The 20,699-nt window shown below is 39.7% G+C and overlaps 2 protein-coding genes across 2 annotated transcripts in view; both read right to left on the minus strand.

Moving 5' to 3' along the window:
• Positions 1-11,533, minus strand: part of prickle2b (prickle homolog 2b) — a 91,472-nt gene extending 79,939 nt beyond the window's left edge. Inside the window, exons 1-2 of the mRNA XM_061042312.1 lie at positions 11,360-11,533; positions 10,657-10,742 (exon numbers count right to left, since the gene is read on the minus strand). Of these exons, the coding sequence (XP_060898295.1) occupies positions 10,657-10,742; positions 11,360-11,401 (128 nt within the window). The 5' untranslated portion in view covers positions 11,402-11,533. The remainder of the gene's footprint in view (positions 1-10,656; positions 10,743-11,359) is intronic.
• Positions 11,534-17,457: 5,924 nt separating this feature from the next.
• Positions 17,458-20,699, minus strand: part of adamts9 (ADAM metallopeptidase with thrombospondin type 1 motif, 9) — a 44,176-nt gene continuing 40,934 nt past the window's right edge. The window contains exon 39 of the mRNA XM_061042315.1: positions 17,458-19,718. Coding sequence (XP_060898298.1) covers positions 19,623-19,718 — 96 coding nt within the window. The 3' untranslated portion in view covers positions 17,458-19,622. The remainder of the gene's footprint in view (positions 19,719-20,699) is intronic.

Consider the following 20,699-nt stretch of genomic DNA (forward strand, 5'->3'; position numbering starts at 1 on the left):
TATTTTTGGATTCCTGTCTCTGCTGGTAGTGAATCCCACCACACACAGCAGCTTTTAGGCATTTGTCTGCCGTTAGCAAGCAGCCAGAAGTGACCAGGAGGCATCTGCAGGCAATATAAAGTCTACAGAGAGCACATGTTGGTGCTAGAAATAAAGTGAGGGATCACCAAAGTCAGAAGAATTCATCCTCTGTGGAGCGAATATCTGTTACATTTTTTGCGCCGGTTCATGTTATAGATCGAGATATTAGACTTTGTGGAAACTTGAGGAGTGGAGCCTGAAATGAATCCAAGCTTTTGATCACATGGTTACCTATACAACATTTCACTGCATTTTTTAACTGACCAACCAACTAAACCACATCACTCGCCACAATCATTACAGTTGTCTTTCTGTTTTAATGTGTTTTTGTGCGTTGACCTCATGTCTCAATGAAACAGTGTTTCTTCAGGTCTCTATACGACAGGAAGCTGGCCATGCTTCAGAGCCCCTTTTCATCTTCTGCTTCCTGCCCTCCTCCATTCCCTGTGCTGCACCCAGATCAGTTGATACCTGTACAGCTTGGCGGCCTTTTCTCTCATCTCATGAAATACAGCCTTCGCTTACCATCTCTCTGCTATTAATACTCATGCACAAACACTCACAAACACATGAGCTGAAGAAAAAACAGCAAATTCACAGCAGGGTAAAAGTGTCAGGGAACCAGCTGAACAGGAGCGGGAACAGCATCACAGCATCATCCAGCCTATTAGATACAGCCTTGACTCATGCAGAACTAAGACGACACCTCGCCCACTCCTCAGATGACGACAAATAACTCACAGACTGAGACAGACAGGGGGAGGAGGAGAAAGCAAGAGATGGAGAGTTACCAGATGATATACAAGGGTCAAGGCTGTGACGTTTGAAGAGTTTAAATTGGTACTGGGAAAAAAAAAGACGAGCAGAGAAAATGTTTCAATTTCTTTCCAAAATAAAGTCTCAAAATTTGCAACAACTATAGCAAATCTTGTGTTTCCCCTTATGGCTGTTCGATGGAGGGGCTGTCTGGGCCCTTTCTTCAACATTAGACAGCAACAGTCCATTCTCTCAAATCAATAGGCTACTTTAGCCAACCCTGAAAACCAGTGAGCTCTCTTAATCAATAAACCAATCAAACACTTTAACACTGCAGAGTCATCAAGCCCCTCTTTTGCAGTTTGGACTAACAAGGCTTTTAGTCCCGCTGGGATTTTAGGTCTGTAATGAAAATAGGTCTAGTCATTAAAGTAATGGGAAAGTCAAAGAGCAACTGTCAGCGTTTCACTTACTTATTAGTTTAACCTAAACAAACTAAGTAATGATCTCTGATCAGGATTATTTTTATTAATTGAATATTCATTCCTGGCCATTGTCTTGGTTGTATGTATAATGACACAGAGATTAAAACCTGCACTACACACGACTTAGCTGCTGTACAATGCTGACCTCTGTTGTCGACTACAATCTTAATCACAAGTGCACTCTTCATTAAAACCACAGCTGAGAAAGTCTTCCAAACACATGAACACCACAGCGGACTGGTTGTTCAAACAACGCAATTGGTAAAGCACTGATCAAGGATTTTCTCCTCCACACATCGACCCTGTTGGGGAGCGGTGGCTGGACGGAGAGAATGGAGGGGATATAACAAGAGGAGGAGAGAATCAAAGAGGTCTTTGAAGTGGTGCACCGGCAGTCTTTAAACTGGAGAGATGAGGAGATGCATGCATGGATGGATTGGATGAAGGGAGGAAGGGAGAGAGGGGGCTGCAGGCAGGGAGTGTTAGTGAACTGTATGTAAAGAGGGCATGTCAGAAGAATCAGAATGAAAAGGATCATAATATTGAACACAAATAAATAACGAATACGCAAAATTGTAGAGACAATTATGGTTCAAAGAGAATAGATCCTCGTAAATCTGGTCAATCTCTGACTTTGTCTTTCATAGATTGCTATGGGATTTCCCATAGATATTAAATGTCTCCAAAGGATGAATTCTAACGTTGTTTTATTGTTCTCCAGCTCCAACAATGTATCAACATGTTCTTGATGGATTGACACCAAATGTGACTGTACAGGCATTCTTTGTCCCCAGATGATGTCTAATAATCATTCAGGATATATCTGCAAGCTTTGCATGATTTCTTTATGACAAATGGTATACATAGTCATGTCAGATGTCAGACTTTTCACATCACGGGGTCCTAATTCTGCTTACTAAATATTTCCATCTCTGACAAATTCACTGTTGAACTAATAACATTTGTTAAAGACTTTATTAGAATGCTTTTATCTTTGTGCATTAAAGTAAGTGTAATAAAGACTCTTAATATCATTTTTCACTGTAAATGACAGGAGGATTTTATTTCTTTTAAATAAATGTTGGACAGTTGCCTGCACAAAAAGAGTAAACTGAACACATGAGCTATAAGTCTTCGATGTAGAGCCCTTCATCCCTATTATGACATTGTATAGTTCTTACAAAATTAATACAAATATAATAATTGGGAGTTGCAGACTAACATCCCCCTCCACCAATGTTGTATCTCAACTTCCAACACAAAAGCATGCACTGTGTCTCGAGTCATGTCAACCTTGAGTGTATGTCAGCCTTCAGCCTGGAGGAAATCAATGTTTGATGTAAGTGAGGCTTTAATGATTCTATTAAATCTATTCCATCCACCATGTTTTTTTTTTCTTCAAAAAACCAGGGCTGTGTCCAAAACTACATACTGCAAATATATACACTAACCTGATGTTAGCAACATACTAAAACACGGGTCACAAGATGCACTCCCGTTCCGAGCTCTGTTCGATGAGCTAGCATCAAGCTAGCGCTACCGTCAGTCCATAAATAGAATTCAACAACAACATGCGAATGTTCATTACTAACAAAGCTAAGTAGTAATATTTAATATTATTTATTAACATGCAAAACGTATTTCAGCACATAACTTTTATTTTAAGTTGTCTAAGAGCCGAAATGAATTGTGGGGCGGTTTAGTATGACCAGTATACATACTTAAAGATTCTGGCCGATCTAACATCCGGGAATTTCTCACATACACCAAATTGCATTCTATGATTATGGATCATACTACATACTCATTGTAACGATACATTTAGTATGAATAATATGAAAGATTGGGACACAGCCCAGGAAAGAAGTGTGAAGCTGCAGCTGTGGAGGGCATGTGCACCTGATGGGAGAAAATAGAGCTTATACAACAGGATGCTAATGCGAGCTCACTGAATGTGAACCAACATGAGCAGGTATGAATGTGTGTGTATGTGGAAGTGAAATTGCTTCAGATAATTGATTATGTTCTCACCTTTCTTTCTCAACATTCGTTCAAGAACAATGCAAATACATATAAAAAGAGTTACAGCTTGTTTCACCATTGCACCAAATTCTTCGGGTATGTGCTTGAACTTTATAATGAATGGAAGATTTACTTTGTTCAAAGCTCAAAGAGAAGAGGAATCCTTTGCAGCTATTGAGAGCAATGATATCAGCTAGTTGAACAATTGAGCATGCAGCAATGAACTAGTGAAACAATCGGGATGACATGAATTAACTCAGTACCGTAGTGGGTGGGTTGGGATTACAGGCCTGAGCACAGTAAATGCTAACTTACAGTGTGTAAGACAGCAGTGAGCCGGCCTCTCTTTATTTTCAGTGACAGTACAAAGGAAGCTTAGCACGCTAAGCCTTCATTAAGGCATGGATCAGCACCAGGGCAAAAATCAGGGTGAATTTTCATTGCTAGTGCACAGGTCAGGGAGAATTACAGAGGACGGCTGATGTGAGAAGGGTGAAAACCCCGGCTTCAAGACAAGTATGTATTGATGTAGAGAGACAGCAGAGTACATAACGAATAGTGTTTCGATTTTGATGGAAAGACCTTTCCTAGTGTTGTTTGTGTGATCCTTTGCATTATTTATGATTCCACTGTTCTTTGAGCGAGGGAACTACATTACACATTTTTATAAACCTTTATTAGCAATTGTCCATTTTCATATACGAGTCTGTTGATTTGTATGTTAAATATAACAAACTGATATTATAGATAGTCACTGAAAGAGAGATTAAACGCTGACTGATGGACCGGCTCTCTATGCATGTGCCTTTATATCAGAGAATATTATATGAAAGCGCACACACACACACACAACCACACATCCCACCATCTGTGAGAGACTAAAAGGGTTTTTCTGATGCCTATCGGTCTTAATCCAAATGCATGAGCACCTGTTAAAGATGACCTTGATAAATGAAGCGGGGACAATACTGGAGACGTGGATCAGAGTAAAGCTACCAGCATTATTGCGGTGGCTGCCTCAGAGACTTGCACTCGCTTATACAGCTGTCTAACACAATAAAGAGCTGTATGCATGATATCAAATAGAATATGCTGGGAGGGGATAATACACTCAATTAATCCACACTACTGAAGTTTAAATGTACTTTGTGCTGATAAAGGCGATAATGCATCTTTGTCTTAATATAGAAGATAATGTGATTGTTTATTTTCTATCATGTGGCAGCTACTTGTAGCTCAAGAGCAGTTTTATGATATGAAAGTGGCTCAGAGTCATGGTTTTAATCCTTCTACACTGTAAAAAAAAAAAAAGTTAAGATTTCTCTCTAAAAAAAATTTCATCAGTTGCCAAAGTAACATTCAAGTTACATTTCTGGACTATTGTACGACAGGTTTTTCCAACCGATGAATAACCACAGTGACCTTGGTGTAAAGTAACTGGCGGAGTTCAGAGGGTTTAAGTTGAGCATGTTCGCCTCCTGCTGGTCAGTTACGTGAACTTCACCAGAGAGGAAAGACAAAAGAAAAGAAAAAAGGAGCTTCCTTGAAAGGGCGTGTACAGTTTATAAATCTGAACACAAGAAATATACAGTCATGATAAGATGTGATACTTATTATTATTAGAAATGCAAATTCAAACTCCATGCAGAAAATAAGAAACACAACTGCCATTGTCTAAGTGATAGGAATAAATATGACGCAGTCTAATATTCTGACCCTTGAAGAACTCTACTTGATTGAACCTCCCTTTGGCATTAATTATGAATTCATATTGTGTCGTTTATTCAGTGACGGGGGGGGCGGGGGCACATGCAGACATAACAATTCTAAATACAATGGAGCTTTATATTAACGACAGAACTGCAGTATTTTGTCACCTAATTGTTACTACTGTGTTTAGTTTCACATGAATCTTAGACGACCATAGAAAACACAGGAGTAACAGCCACAACAGTAAGAGCTTAGAAAGCAATTATAAGAACACAGAACAGAGGAGCAACACAACACCTTACAGGAGCTCCTGTTACAGGTCCCACCTGGTGGATGGCATGACACTGACTGCTGTTATTCCTTTACAGCTCACTTGCTTGCACATCCGTCTTTCTTTATGACAGAAAGTTGACAGCCAAACAAAGCTCTGTATGCTTTTAACCTCAACTATGAAAACAAAGTAGGACACGCAAAACAAAAGCACAATCTCCCAAACACGCTCTCTTTTGTCTCTGACTCCTGAGGTGTCATACTGTGTGTGTAAAATTAGCCCAACAGGAGGAGAGGAATTGTTTCCTCTCTGCTGATTGGATTTAGGAAGACCCATCCTGATGAAAAACAATTCAATATAAATCTGTTGCAACAAAAGAGGCGTAAAATATGCTCCCCCAAAGAAGCAATAATATGGGTTGTTGTCATGGGATACTATCAAAATGCCTTATCAGAAAATATCGTAGTGTACTGCTTGTCAAGCGCAGTGAAAAATTCAAAATAAGACAAAATCTCAGCCTTGTGTGCTCGTTCACAACTAATGTTTAGCTGTGCTCGTTACTAAAACCCTCGCAATACCATGGTGCCTCAGCATTTGTACATTTCTCTAAGTCTGACTTATGTGTGTGTTTTTTTGTGCCATGTCATCTTGGCATCTGAATTTTGAATGCTGGGATTTCACTGGAATGCATCAGCTGACCGACAAGCCCCTCAGGATCTCTCTGCATTCGTGCCTGGACCGTTGTTGTTTCTGCAAGCGCCATACGAATTCTTTATAGAGAACATAACACAGATGTCAAATCAACTTGTGTCTTGTTTATTTGGGTCAGCGTAGCATGAGGTCATTTATGATAGATATAAGGGGGGGGGGGGAATGAGGTGAAACAAAAGGGAAGAAAACTGGAGATAATAAGAGAGGAGAAACTGTGGCAGGAATAAGATGGAGAGAGTGAAAAGGGAGGGAAGCTACATTATTCTGTCTGACAGCACCAAAGGTCAAACTATGATTTATATCAGGGCTTCACACTTCTCAGGGTTTGTATTATCTGTGGACGATCAATCATACATGTCATAACCCAGTAGACCTGTCAACAAATAACTCCTTAAAAAAAGACAAAACACTAGATTTAGAGAATTAAATCAGGTCATTCATCTCTTCACCCATACGCTAGCTGTGGCTGTTTTTTTCTCGCTCCAAAACAAGCCAAGAAGACAGCAGGGTAAGGAGTGTTTTCAACCCAAGCGAGGAGGAGGCCTAGCATCTCCATACCAATACACAGACGTAGCTTTAGTGATAAACCGCTGAGATTCTTTTGTGTGGCACCAACCACCAATGGCTCCTTACTTCTTCTCTCCCAACAGCCTCCTCGCCTCACACTGAGCCTTCTCCTCTTCTTCTCTAGTCCATTCTTATGGCTGGAGTACCCTGACGGTCTTATTTGCCAGGCCGTCTTGTTAACACAGTGAATAGAGAGAGGGGGCCACAGAGGGGGCCACTGTGTTATGCAGATCAGTCCAGGTTACCGAGGGGACAGACGTCAGGAAGCCATTCAAGGCCGGGTTATTAATCAACCCAAATCCCTCTTGTACTACTACAATCTTCCTCCTTTAAACTCCTCTTCCTCCTCTACTGGTTTTCCAGCTTAAGTTTCAGGTACGCCCCCGTTGTATACGATTTTTGTACCACCTGAACTGAATCCACTCATTTTTTTATATTTTCTGCCTTGGTAAGAGTAAATTAAGGAATACCAAATAGCAAGCTTTTATGGGATTAAACCTCCTTTGTAGTCTGGTCAATGTCCATTCTAATCCTTCCAAAAGGTCAAGTGTAACCTTTTAAAAGCACATTACACAGCTTCAAAACACACACCAGCATCGTGCAGGGAGCGGTGATGTGATCAGACGGATCAGGTAGCACACACACTCAGGGCACATGTTAATAAGGCTGGTAATGAGTCTCATTAGCACAGGGAAAATCAATCGAGCCAAAGGCAAGCATTAATAATTCAGAAAGAGCTTGTTGTGCAAGGAGGATCCACTGAAATAGCTAACCTGCCCACAGCAGCCCACTCAGCTGATAGAGTTACACACAGACACACTATCGGTCAGGTAACACAAGCTCTTCTTTTATTTGTTCTTTTTTTTTTCTTTAGAGAGCAGGCCTGCCAAGGTATCCTTTAACTGGGCTATGAGATCCTGGGTTAGCCTATGGGATGCAAAAAGTCTAAGAGCATCGTGAAGTTTCTACCAGTCCATGTTAGTGGCACCTAATGAAGTTCTGAGCCAGTTGAGGATTCATAAACCCTGAAACAGCTTCTGTCAGTGTGAAGAAGCAGCAAACTTCAGTCACACAGGATGTAAACTGAAAAACCTCACAGAAAATCCTCATTTCAGACACTCCCCCCCCATCCTTAAAACTCTTTAGAGTCACGAGGAAAGAACATTTCGCTCAAAACTGGGTTTAACACTCACATACAGTACGAGTCAAATGACATCAGCAGCAAATTCTTGGGGGCAATGTTTCTGTAGGCCTGGGTGATTTTAAATGGCCAGTGCTGCTCTTTTGGCTCTGAATGGGCAATGCCTCAACACACTCAGTCAACTTCCTATAAAAGGTTAGGCTGGCAACCCCAAGGAGTTTAGAACAAATATTCTATATAGAAGTAAAAGTCAGAACAGGAGGAAGAAAGAAAAAGGAGAAAAACAGGGAGGTAATGTGTATTCATCTAATGAATATTTACACAATTGATCAATATGTCATTACTTCTGTTACAAAACAGATGTTAAATGTTTCAAGAGTTGTTAGGGACAGGTTAGCTTAGCCTATAGCAACATGCATAGTTGTTCATGAGAGCTCATCTCAACTTTGGTAGTCAACATGTTTACCTACATGCAAAATTTACAATGGGAGAAAAACTCTTAAACATAAAAGTGGAAAACTGTGTGCTCCTGCAAGTGTAGCTAAAGTGTGGCTAAGTAGTTTGCTAAACAAGATGAAGTCTAAAACCTCAAATTAAAGCCCGAGGAAATGAAAAAATAAATGTTCCTGGTTTTAAGCGTTCCTGTTTTGAATGTTCATTTATCTGCCAAATATATTTCAATAAAGAATTATGTGAGTATTAAAACACCAAAACAACAACATTTTCTCTTTCTGTAAAACGTTTCATATATATCTGATGAGTCATCCTGCACTCAGGGGCATTGACTCGTTTTCTACAAAATTAAAAAGCTTTGTCGAAGCTAATGATCTCATCAAATTCATCCCAATTTTATGTCCCTTCTTCTCTCTTGTGATTGGTTCTATTCTGGCACGGCAGTTACTCTCTAAGTTCCTTTTCATGGGAACTTGAAAGCCAGTAGGTTGAGGACACAAGCTGTCACGGGCAGGATCGGCAATGACTTGTTAAAAACAATGTATATCAAATCAACTTGAGCAGTTTTCTTCAATTATCACCTAAAACACACTATAGCACTTAGAAAACCCACTTCTTTAGGGCCACATTGAAAACCAGTGCTTTAACCCAGGTACTTTTGCAGCTGCGTATAAAATGTTTTAGCTGAAACATTTTCTGCTAGCTAGAATTTGAATGTTGGTTACTTGTTTAAATCGCTAAAAAGTTAAGTGCTAGTTTTTCTGCAACAAAACGCTGACTCATGCTGGATGATCATAAAGGTACATAAGAATTCAGTCAAATAATGGAGTCTACAGTCATGCTTTCAGTTCTGTTTTGCTGTATTAAGGCATTATGGGAAATGATGGAGCGAGAGGATAAACTGTCCTCATCCAGCCATAAATGTTCTGTTATAGTTCTTGTAGGATAAGATTATGCGCAGGAGAGTGTATGTGAGTGAGGACACAATCATCCAGATGCATTAAGAACATTGCAATTTCTTTAGGTGATGTTTTGCTCTGGTCAATTTGGCAGCAAACAAACACCACCTGCTTTATGTGTCCAGAGGAGACAGAGGGCTCTGTGCACACCTGCATCCTCACTATATCCCCATCTCTAAGCTCAGGGTCACACGAAGTCCAACACATTCCAAAACACAGCACTACTAATATACCTTACTAGATTAGCGTGAAAGCACATGTACTTTAGCTTTAGAAAAAAAAAAACAGGAGACTCTTTGTGAGATCGGCAAGTGTTCCTCACAGGGACAAAGACCAGTCGGAGCGATAAAACAAACCTTTTTACTTCCACACACAAAAAGTCTGTGGCTCCCTCAGTCTGTGTCCAATGACGACGTTTTATTCTCGTCTGTTGGAGAGGAAAAAGTTGACTTTATATTGTGAGACTGCAGACATGCAATTAAAGGCTGCATTCCTGAGCCCACCGTTGCCCCTGTAATAGTTTACAGCAGAGAACGCTGGACAGTCGGACCCTCCCTTTCTTTTGTGGATTCCCATTAAGAGGGAAATTCTTTACATATCCATGGCTGCAATGTTCAACTTCAAACAAGCTGGCTCAAAACAGATCAAATTCTCTTTCACCAAAATACCACAAGCTACATCGTATGCCACATATTCTTTACTGATGAGGTCAAACACGATTATGACTTTTTTTTTGGTTCCACAAAGTGGCCTTCAGCAGCCCCCAAATAGTAAAGAGACCCTCCTCTAGCTCATGACATCTCTTCTCAGTCAGTGGTTCGATTAGACAGACTTTGTTACTGCCTGATGTGTGTTCATATGAATCAGCTGAGACTGATAAACGAACAATGTTCAATGCTCTCCCTGCATGAATGTGATGCTATTTCTTGTTGCATTCCTTCAACGGAGCGGCACACATTAGTCACACTCTTTCACACACTTAACACAAACCACCTGTACTTCATAGCATGGTCTCTTCTTTAGACAACATACAGCTTGTTGCACAGCATACCAACATCCACATCCTCCCAGTTGTTACTGAGTGACTGGAGAAGCAGCAGACTGGAATCGTCCCTGCTGCATGACTGCTCTCTACAGTAAAATCTATTATTTCGGAGCACACAGGGGCTGAACACCGCTTTCTTCACAGCAGCATGGATGACTAATTCTATTCAGAAGTCCCAGAAATCTCAAAGAATTTCTCTTGAATGCAACTCTGAAGAAGACATGAGATGTTTGAAATATCACTACTTTTCCAAATTGCTATTTGCATAACGCTGCAGTGCAGTAATGACATACATGCTATTTTTCACTTGTTGTGTTGGAATGCCTCAATTGATATCAGAGCAGACTCTAAGAGTTGACATGGCGTCGCAACATCTGCACAACAGCAAGAAACCAACAGTCACATGTGCTTCACTGTCATGTCATTTCGGTCAGGTTGTGAAGTGATGCTGTTACCTCCATTTGTGCAGGGCAAAGCCGGGACATTGGTCTCCACAGGTGACACAGGGTTGTCCTCTCTGAGGCTCATCTGCAAAGTTCAGCTAGGAACAAGTAGAAACAGGAGATAATGGGTTTACCACTGGCTTTGTTCTTGTAGTCAGAGATAATACCTGCTTCAAATGGCATAATGTCATTATCTAAACTGGTGACTTCGAAAATTTAATTTCACATAAGAAACTTTTAAACATATTACCGTAGTCATGTGAGAACAGAATCATAGCCTCCCTATTGTAGGAATGTGCAAAAGTCAAAACGTATTTTTAATGACTTCCTCCAAGAAGCCTTTAATCAGTGATACGCAGTTAATTAGGTGTATAGAATGAACACCTGGAAGTAACTAAACATTCCTGCATAACACTGTGAAAAGACAGTGTGCAAACGAAATCAATGTTCTGTAGCCTAGTCAAAAGAAGCAACAGGTTGAAACAGGGTTAAAGAAAATCATAATTTATGTCTCCTAGGGAGGAAGTTCGTGACAGCGTTATCTTAACAGTTGTAACTTGACGCCCTTAGTAACATGACAGAGCAGAAACGGGAGAGGATAAACTTCGCACCAAACCGTTTGTAATATGTGGAGTTTCAAATTTAAAAACCTAGTCGAGACATGCGCTGTGGTGTGGAAACAACCGCTAACAGCTCGTAAGTTTGCGTCGCCTACCAATCTGTGTGATTCTCTCCTCTTGTAGCTCCTGCTGAACATGACAGGCGGATCCCAGGAGGGCTGAGGCGCACGCCGGGAGGACAGAGACGAATGGCGCAGGGAGGAAATTGGAGATGAGATGCGTTTTTGTTGGAAAAACTCCCTGACGACTTTTCCAAACGCACGGAGCCCTGGCTGAAATCCTATCCTATTAAGCACTTATAATTGATGAATGGAGCTGTTCTGTTCCGTAAAGCAGCTCCACCCTGTTTCCTCACAGCCAATGGAGGACAAGTTTTCTTAAGGAAGGGGCAAACTATCATACTAGTGATGTAGTAAATGGCAGAGAGGATGAGCTTTAACGTCCAATCTGCAAACAACTCAAGGAAAGATTTTTTTATTGTATCCTCCACGTTCTTTCATAAAACCAGTTTCCAATTTTTTAGCTATGGTTTGTAAAATGTGCATTCTAATTTATTCATGACAGGTGATTAAACTCCAGGAGTAATTTCACATAGGCTACTGTAAGGGTTGTCACTATGTGTCACAATATAACCTTGGCTCAGGGACAACAGTGCTGTCTTTCCTCTTTCCTCACTAACAATTGCATTCCAATAAATGTCCTGTAACTATTTTTCTCCAAATGTCCTCATTTATATTTTCACAGAAAATAATGATTCCTGACGTCTATGCATAAGAAACTTGAGCTGTGTACCCCAGTAAAAAACAAACAAAAAAAATCCCTGATGTCTGACTGTAGCCCTTATCATATTGTGTCTTTCACAGAAGTGCTCTAACTAAGCTCAGCTGTCATTGCGTCTTTTTAAATTGGTTGACTCCAATCGGCAACCTTTGGTGTTGGAACATATAGCCAATGTGGAAACGCAAAAACACTGCAGTTCCTCGAGTGTCCACTTGAAGCTGGCTCCGAAAGACCCGGAAGTCCCATACACCCCATATTAAAAAGTCAATTTTGACAGCAGAAATAAAGATGTATACTCTTTTTACAAAAATGGTCTGATTGGTTAATGTCTTTATCCGCAAATCTGGATTCATGTCTGGAAATTTTCAGGAGGCCCACCCCAGCTCCAACTCTTTACCTGTAGTTAGGTTGACTGAAAGTTTGATGTAGTTAGCATTTCAAACATGGCAATCACCATGGATGGTCTTCAGAACAGCCCTTCAGAAACCAATGAGTGACGTCACTCACACTTGTCCTTGTTTACAGAATATACAGTCTATGGTTGACTCTCTCCAGCAGAAGCAAAGCAAAGAATAGTATCTGAAGAAATAGCTGCACAAAAGGGTACAATGACTCAAGAAATTCTTCAAGATGTGCTTAAGCTCTTTATTATTATTTCTCACCATTATAACCTCTGTCAGTCTGTCCATAGTTCAGGCATGCACAATACTGTGTTGGTTGCCATGAACAGTTGTGGATAGTTTTTTTTTTGTTGTTTTTTTTGTTGGTCTTGACAAAAAAATTATTTTCTTTTACTTTTGTTCTAAAGGAATTGCCACCATACTCATTTTTGTTTTAGATGCAAAGACAACCCATTTCTCTGAAAAACAGTTCGACTTAATACTAAATGTTGTGAATTGTGCTTACAACCTTTGCAGAACTTTTATCTAACAGCTATCTCACAGCCAGGAAAGACTTCTCTAACCGTGGCCAGTTGATGGTCGGTCTTGTGCTGGGGGCTTGACCGGCTGCAAACTCACAAAGCAAAGGCCAGACATCATATAAGCAAATTTACAGTCCACTTTCCATAGATTGCAAGGACCCATGAAGTCTGGGTTTTCATTCAAACCATTCTGTGTCACTCTGAGGTCATCACAGTCCTGAAGCCAAGTGGCTGGTTTACTGGGTTTGACCCCAATTCTAAAAGATATGATCTGTCCAAATAAAGGTCCAGTAAATGAAAAAGAAATAAAGACAGAAAATGGCCAATGGCTGATGGATGATGTACTGTTAATGGTTTTTTTCTGTAGGATTGCTGTTGTTGTATTTTAAATCAACCATTCTGTTTTCAACTGTGAATTGTGATCATTCTTCTTCTTTTTTTTCTTCTGAAATTCATTGTTTTTGACTCCAAAATTGACCGATTGGTTCAAATTAAAGTCAAACGTGTGAACAGTGGAGCAGGTAAAGCGGAAAAAGGTCAGATGACAGGGTGCAGGGCTGATAAATATAGTCACAAAAGGTTAGCTGGATATGATTTTAAATGACAAAAGAACAAAGGAGAGAAACATCCAAAGGAATTCATAGTTTTGAAATGCCCAAGATTTTGCTTTCTTTCATTCTTTCCATTCTTTTTTTGAGGGAGTAAAAAAAGTAAAGAGAACAAAAGAGAGAAAATGAAAAAAACATCTTAATAAGCACATCATTTTGCTTTTCTTTTTTTTACGTTTTTATTTGGAGAGGGAAAAAAAGCTGCTGTTGCTGTCTTCAATCAAAATAACTCTGCACTGAATTACATTGCGCAATAGAAGTGTGACTTCTCTGCTTTGTCTCAAGGCCAAACAAGGAACATAGAGAAACTTTGTTTCTTTAGTAAACGGGAAAGTGGATCAAGAAGAAAACTTTTTTTTTTGCTCAAAATGTCCTGAATGAAATGACGGCTGCAAGACAGAACAAATTAGAACAATGAAAAATACACATACCAATACAGTAATCCACATTCTTTGTGTGTGTATGTGGACCTGTAGCATGCTACTGAGCCTCAGTTCAAAGTCTCTCCTGATCACCTTCAAGAAGGATGATGGTGATGATGGTCTTTAAAACACCTCTCCTTATTCTCAAGTCAAAGGTCTGTACACTGCTGCAGGTTCTTATTCAGCATGAACATATTTATAGAAGCAATGCAAAATGTAAGAAATTCAGCAAAACTTTAGGCTCAAGTCGGGAGTGTTGTAGTTTTTCTTTTCATGATGCATTCATTGTTGTAAAAAAAAATTGTCCTCAGGCAGGATTTCTTATTCTGTCCGTTCAATCTATCAGGGCCAGTGGCTTGCAAGGTGGTGGCCATGATGTTCAGAAGTGTTGGGAATGTCTCAGACATACCGAAGCATACAGCTGCTGAGGTCACTGGTCTAATCCCTGTGGGAAGGTTTGTGAGGCTTTAGCCAGGCTGTGTGTACAGTACGAAGGAGAATATATGGAAACACAGAGAGCATTCGATCACAGCAGTATGTGCATGAGGTCTTTAATGTTCAAGAAATGAATTGACGCATTGAAGAAAAAAGTAACGTTTCTCCTTTGGTGTTTGGCACAGAGAATGTTCACTTGTGACACTGTGTAGTGTATTTTAGTCGCATCAAATGGATTGAAAGGATGCAGATTTAACTTGTTCAAAGCAAAACAACAATAACCCTGTTTGGTATCCATGGAAATGAAACGCTCAATAATCAGCACACTCACATTAGCACACATGCACAATCACTATCTATCTTAATAACCGTTTGGTTGGTAAGGTGCACATTTAACACATGTCATCAGCTTATATAAACAATGTCCCTTTCTGTTTGACTATCCCTGATTGTTCACTGTTTACAATGCCAATCATAGAACAAATACGGCATTAACTCACCCTCTAAGTCAGCATCAATATCTTCACACTCAATCAGATGTGAAAGATCAGCCCTAACTGGACTACATCTTCCTGAACAAGGTTCAATGAGATTCCATTCCCATTTATTGGTGCCACATTCTGTTTTCAGAATGTGAGGGGTAGATACACACTCAGAATTAACAAGTCTTTGTCCTTGTAAACAAACATTCAGCATGTCTGGAAGAATCTGTCAACACTTAACATGGGACTATTTGTGACAAGTAATGCAGTTCTTTAGATCACACATGGCTGCACCTGCTTAGTAAATTAGACTACCCTATGTGTGTGTGTGTATGTGTGTGGTGGGGGGGGCTTTCTAAATGATTGACATAGATGTATATTTTAGTTTGTGAGCATCAAGCTAACAAATAACAAGCTAACACATACTTGAAAATCATTGTGGTAACTTTTACTCAGGAAACAATCAATTGGACTTATCAAACTTAACAAACAGATGCACTTGAACTTACAGGTAGGCTATGTCATTTCTGTGTTCTGCTGCTCATCATTAATAAACTGTCTATGCTCTGATCCGGTGACACCGCATGACTGGCTTTTTATGTCTCAGTTCATATAGGACGTATCCCTCTGCTGCCTACTTTTTTGGTGGTTGTGTGGAATGCTTTCATGGGCACATCAAAGCCCCTATTTCTTGTATTGAAAAGGAGCAAATGCACATGTGCAACTTATAACGTTTAGCATTGTACGATTAGAACCTGCACACTTTATGCACCTCAGCACTTTTACCCATGTACCGTGCATTTGCACTGTGTTTTATGTTTTATGCTTTATTGTCTGTGTTGCATGAAGTGACTCTCCCTGCAACCAAATAAAGTAACCTGAACCTGAACCTGAGACCCATGGCTATGTTTTGGGCTAAGACCGAAAACCCATCACCCATCAGTAAATTTAGACACACACAGTAGACTGTTTAAAATCTACATGTGTATTGCACATTATACATTTTATTGAAAAACTATATAACATTTACATTGCCCTTTGAAAATTGTACGTGCATGTATATAAAGTAGGCTATATAAAGGTTGAACTGAAACAGGGAATGTTTTTAAATCAGCTTATGAGTCACATTCTACAGATACAACAACCCCTTTGGAGCTGATGAAGGCTCCTGTTCACCAACACTTCCTCCATATCTTCCCTTTTCACACCTCCTCTTATCCCCTGTATAACAGCTTACTGAAACTGTTGACAGACTTTTTGAGGAATGAATCATAAAGATATGCCGCTAGCTCCTATTGCTCACAGCTCACCTGAGATTACATATAGAAAATACTTATCATGTAAGCCTGTTTACACTTCTCTTCAGAATCACTGAATCATTGTGTAACTGTCTACATGGGCATCAGCAAAATGGTAAAAGTGAGCAGATATCATTTTTTGAGTTTGAAGTATTTTTCTTCCTTGAAACATTATGGACTGCAGCTCCTGAATCCTACTCGTCAGCAGAATCTGGCATTAACCAAGAAAGCAGTCGACCAAGCAGCGATCATAGACTGAACTGATCATCCAAAGGTTTTTTTAATAGCTCTTTTTTTTCAGTTTCGCAACCAATACATGCTTTTTTCTTCAGGTTGGTGACTATAAAGCCTCTCTTGAAGTGAATCTTCAGCTGCTCATGGTGCTACCGCATCTTTTGGTGAAGCAACAAAACTGAGGCAATCATGAACAGAGAAGTTGGTCATTATGGTGCTTATAGCTTCATGGCAAAACAATTGTTTTATGTTATTCATCATTTTCTTAATGGTAAATAAGATACTCCAAACAGAACATGGAATATGGAGAGTCAGTAAATGTGGTCGTCTAGTCTTCATAGACCTTTACACAGGTTTGTGGTTGTTCCGGTTGATTTTTATCATGACTGTTTCTGAGCATCATAATGTTTTCTCACTCGGGGAACAGGTGGAACACTCGGTCCAAACAAGCACGCATTCAACAGCGTCATAGGTTCATAGGTTCATAGGATTTAATCTCCTAAAAATGTAGGTGGAAGAGTAACATGTGCTTGTTTGTTAAAGCTGCTGGTACCAGACATAAGGGAGCTTTGTTAAGAGATGTAGTTTTTTAGGGTCTACTTGCAGCAGTTGTAATTTTTGTGTGTTTGGTAAAGGATGATGTGTTCAAATGAAGTTTATGAGCAGCACAAGAACCAATAAATGCCAAAGCCAGAACGACTCAGTGACATTTCTCACCCAGTATTTGGTCAACTTTCTGTACCCTGAATCAGGTATTTCCAAATGAACAACATAGATATTCAAAGCTTTGTATTTTTGAGTTAGGCAGAAGCAGTAGATGTACATTTTGAGAATTCACAGCAGTGAATTATTTTTATTCTGGAAGACAAGTGCTGATAGCTGATAGATTGCCTGATCATTCACCATTACCCATATGGACAGAAACTAGATTAGACCCCAAACACATCTGACAGGTCACAAACCAGACTGTTAGCTGAAGATGAGATGGGTGAAGGCTTTAATCAGAAACAGCGTGGAGGGAGAATTATATATTACACGTAAATCTTACTATTGTGTGTTCAGGATTAAAAGAGCCTGTGTTGTAGCACGATACGTCAAGGACAAGCTTTTAGCAGCATCAAAACTGCTTATACAATGTCATAACTTATGAATGAAAGTATTCACAAAACAGGAATTCGATCCAGTTCATTTTATGGTAATACTTTATGGTAATTAGAAGTGATTTATGATCAAATGTATGTACAGTCACAGATCAAAAAAACATCATATAAATATGTTCATATAAAATAGAGCATTTAATGACGGTTCATCTTGTGTAAATTCAATAATACATATTCAGCTATTTGATTAACATGAGACAAATGTGTAAAATACAAAAAAACATGAACTTCAATAACATAATAGTCCCTTCATATATGACACCTGAGAACTTTATTGACTGAACTTAAGTTTTGACATTCACAATGAGAAGTGCATTTTTCAGTTAAGGCACAATTACTTTCCTTCCCCACCTTTAGAATGATGTCATCATTGTGTAGTGGCACATACGACTGTTCCCTTTGGCTGAGGTGTGCACACTTTCACATCAGGCACTGTAATAGCACAATATAGAGAAAGTATAATAGGACAAAATATGGCTTCTTAATGAGTTCATACATACAGTATGTACCCTGAATATCTGACCCTATACACAGTTAAGGCTTCAAGAAGTGTTTTATTTGTTTCTGCTCTACACTGCATTTATAACGTACAAACAAAAAACGTACCCTGATATTGTCACAAAAAAATAAAAAAAGCCAGACAGCTGGAAACTTGTGAACACAACATGGACAGTTTAGGACGATTCTTAAAACAAAGCTGGAGAAAAAAAATGTGAGGTACAGGAGTTCATATTTCTGTGTTCAGGCAGCAGCTGGACAGAAATCCTACTGCAGTGCCTGTGAGCAGTTTTGGAGGTGTCTCCAGGGCTGGACCAGTGCATTATATCTCCTGTGTATCAGCTTGAATTTGATTTTCCCCAAGGTGAAGTCTGTCTTTAATGCTACTCGAGATAAGATACCATGTCTACTCTGTAAAAGCTAGAGGCTCATGGCCCCTCTGGTTACTGCACACTACCAGAGAGGTATGCACAGACACAGAGGAACGTGGTTCCCTCTGATGTCTCGCAGATTAATCTTTTCAGCTTATGTTGCCTAGAGCATTTCCTTATGATCCAGTAAAGTGTTCTAGTGTGTTTGTGTGTGAGTAAACATCCCACTTACTCCCTACGTCTGACCTGTAGATCCCACTTCCACACGTCCACAACAAGACTTTCCTGACTTGATACAGTATCATCACGCAGGCTGTTTGCTTACTTAAAAAAAAGCTTACATCTGTTTTTTTTTTTGCTCTTCAAATCAACCAAAAAGAATGACTGGATATTTAAACATTTCTAAACGTATTTATACGTTACAGTGATGCTGATGGATGTATCATAAGAATGTGTCCTCTCTGCTGTCCAGTTTAATGAAGACTTACAGTTGCAGTTAAACAATCCAGTTGGTTTATGATACCCAGTTTTAAATATGTTTGACTACATAAATAGCATCCTAATAGTAAACCAAGATGAGAAGATGTTCTATCTTGGGAGGCACCAGGTGTCTTAGACTTCCACAGATTGCTGCAGCCCAGTCGTCCACAGCTTAGAAATGGAAAGACATTTACAAAAATAAAAGAAGTGAGTGCTTCACTAAACCAAACAGTCTTCTAATGGAGCTGCCCAACTGCACACAGTGTTAAACAAGTCTATGGTTAGACCAGGTATCTGAGCATGTGCCATGTATAAAACAAGAGAGTAGCATTGATGAGTGACATCTCCCTGCATACAGACATAATCGGAATAAAAACAACAAACTGAATTAATCTCAAAAGCAACATATGGCTTAGAGTGTGGAGTAATGACAGTATTAAAAAGTCCAAATGGCAAATATCTAAAGACATAACAAAAGTGTTAAATTATATAATACAAAAATAAATGGAGGGTATAATAAATAAGACATTCTCATATTGCTATGTACAGTACTTACACAAGACTCATTTACACTATACATACACAAGAGTTCAAAGAGGTCATGTGAGGGACGGGTCTGTAGCACCAAAGATGAGGGAAACACGGGCACAGCAAGCACCCGCAAGGTGTCACATCATTTCCACTGTTACATGCAGACTGGAGCCGGATGATGGTGTACATTTACCACAGTAGCCGCCACACATTCCTGACACTCTGCTGCCATCCTGTGGACACAGGAGAAATAACATGAGTTATGTGAGGGGATTTAGCTGTAGTTTTTACATGGTAAAAAAAAGAAAAAAATAGTCCACACACCAGAAGCTGCTCCAATCAAATTCAATTCTCATCCATCCATCCATTTTCTTTATCGCTTTTCCTGTTCGGGGTCGCTTCTGTCTGATGGGAATTCGAACCAGGAACCTCCTCACTGTGAGGCAACAGCACTAACCACTGCACAACCGGGCAGCCCCAAGTTTAACTTAACATTTCGGGGCCCGCGTCGTTCATCACACATCTGGCAGCTTCTGGTGTGTGGACAATCTTTTCTACCTTTTGATGTCTTTTGTTCAGCACCCAGTACTTAAGTATTTGGATGTGCGTGCTTGTGCTGTTTGACATTTCTGTATGAACCGTAGTTTTATATGACCATTAGCACATTTTGGAAATATTATCAGTCATACAGATGCTTCATATAAGATGACATTTCATCGAGATCACAGCTAGCTTGAGTTTTGAAACTTTTGTTGAGGCCTTATCCCACATCACTAAGCAAAGCAGTCGGAGTGATACAAAAAATGAAGCTTGAAGGACGCTCAATGAAAAAACAACCTTTACAGGGAAAGACATGCCTCTGCCTCTTTAATGTAGTTATGTAGAATCCCGTCTTTGTCTCGGGTATTTTCAAGTGGGTTGTTTTTGTGGCTCTGAAATTAGCTTTTCCTTTTCAATACACCCACAAAGACTGAGGCCCACCAGGCAGGGTGTCATCAGGTCTGAATGAAGTCATCACTCTTTGCAACAAGCAAAAATTACACGCTAATTTAATCACTAGTACTTCATGTGCGTGATTTACATTTGACATAATGGGTGGTTTCATCCAAACATCTACAAACAAAAAGGAAATAGCAGCAGACAAGTGCGGCAAAAGCACTCCGCCATGACATGACAGCCCCAGTGTGAAGTGAGTGGTGTGTCTCATCTCCGTT

Source organism: Labrus mixtus, chromosome 7, assembly GCF_963584025.1.
Source record: "Labrus mixtus chromosome 7, fLabMix1.1, whole genome shotgun sequence".
NCBI lineage: Eukaryota > Metazoa > Chordata > Actinopteri > Labriformes > Labridae > Labrus > Labrus mixtus.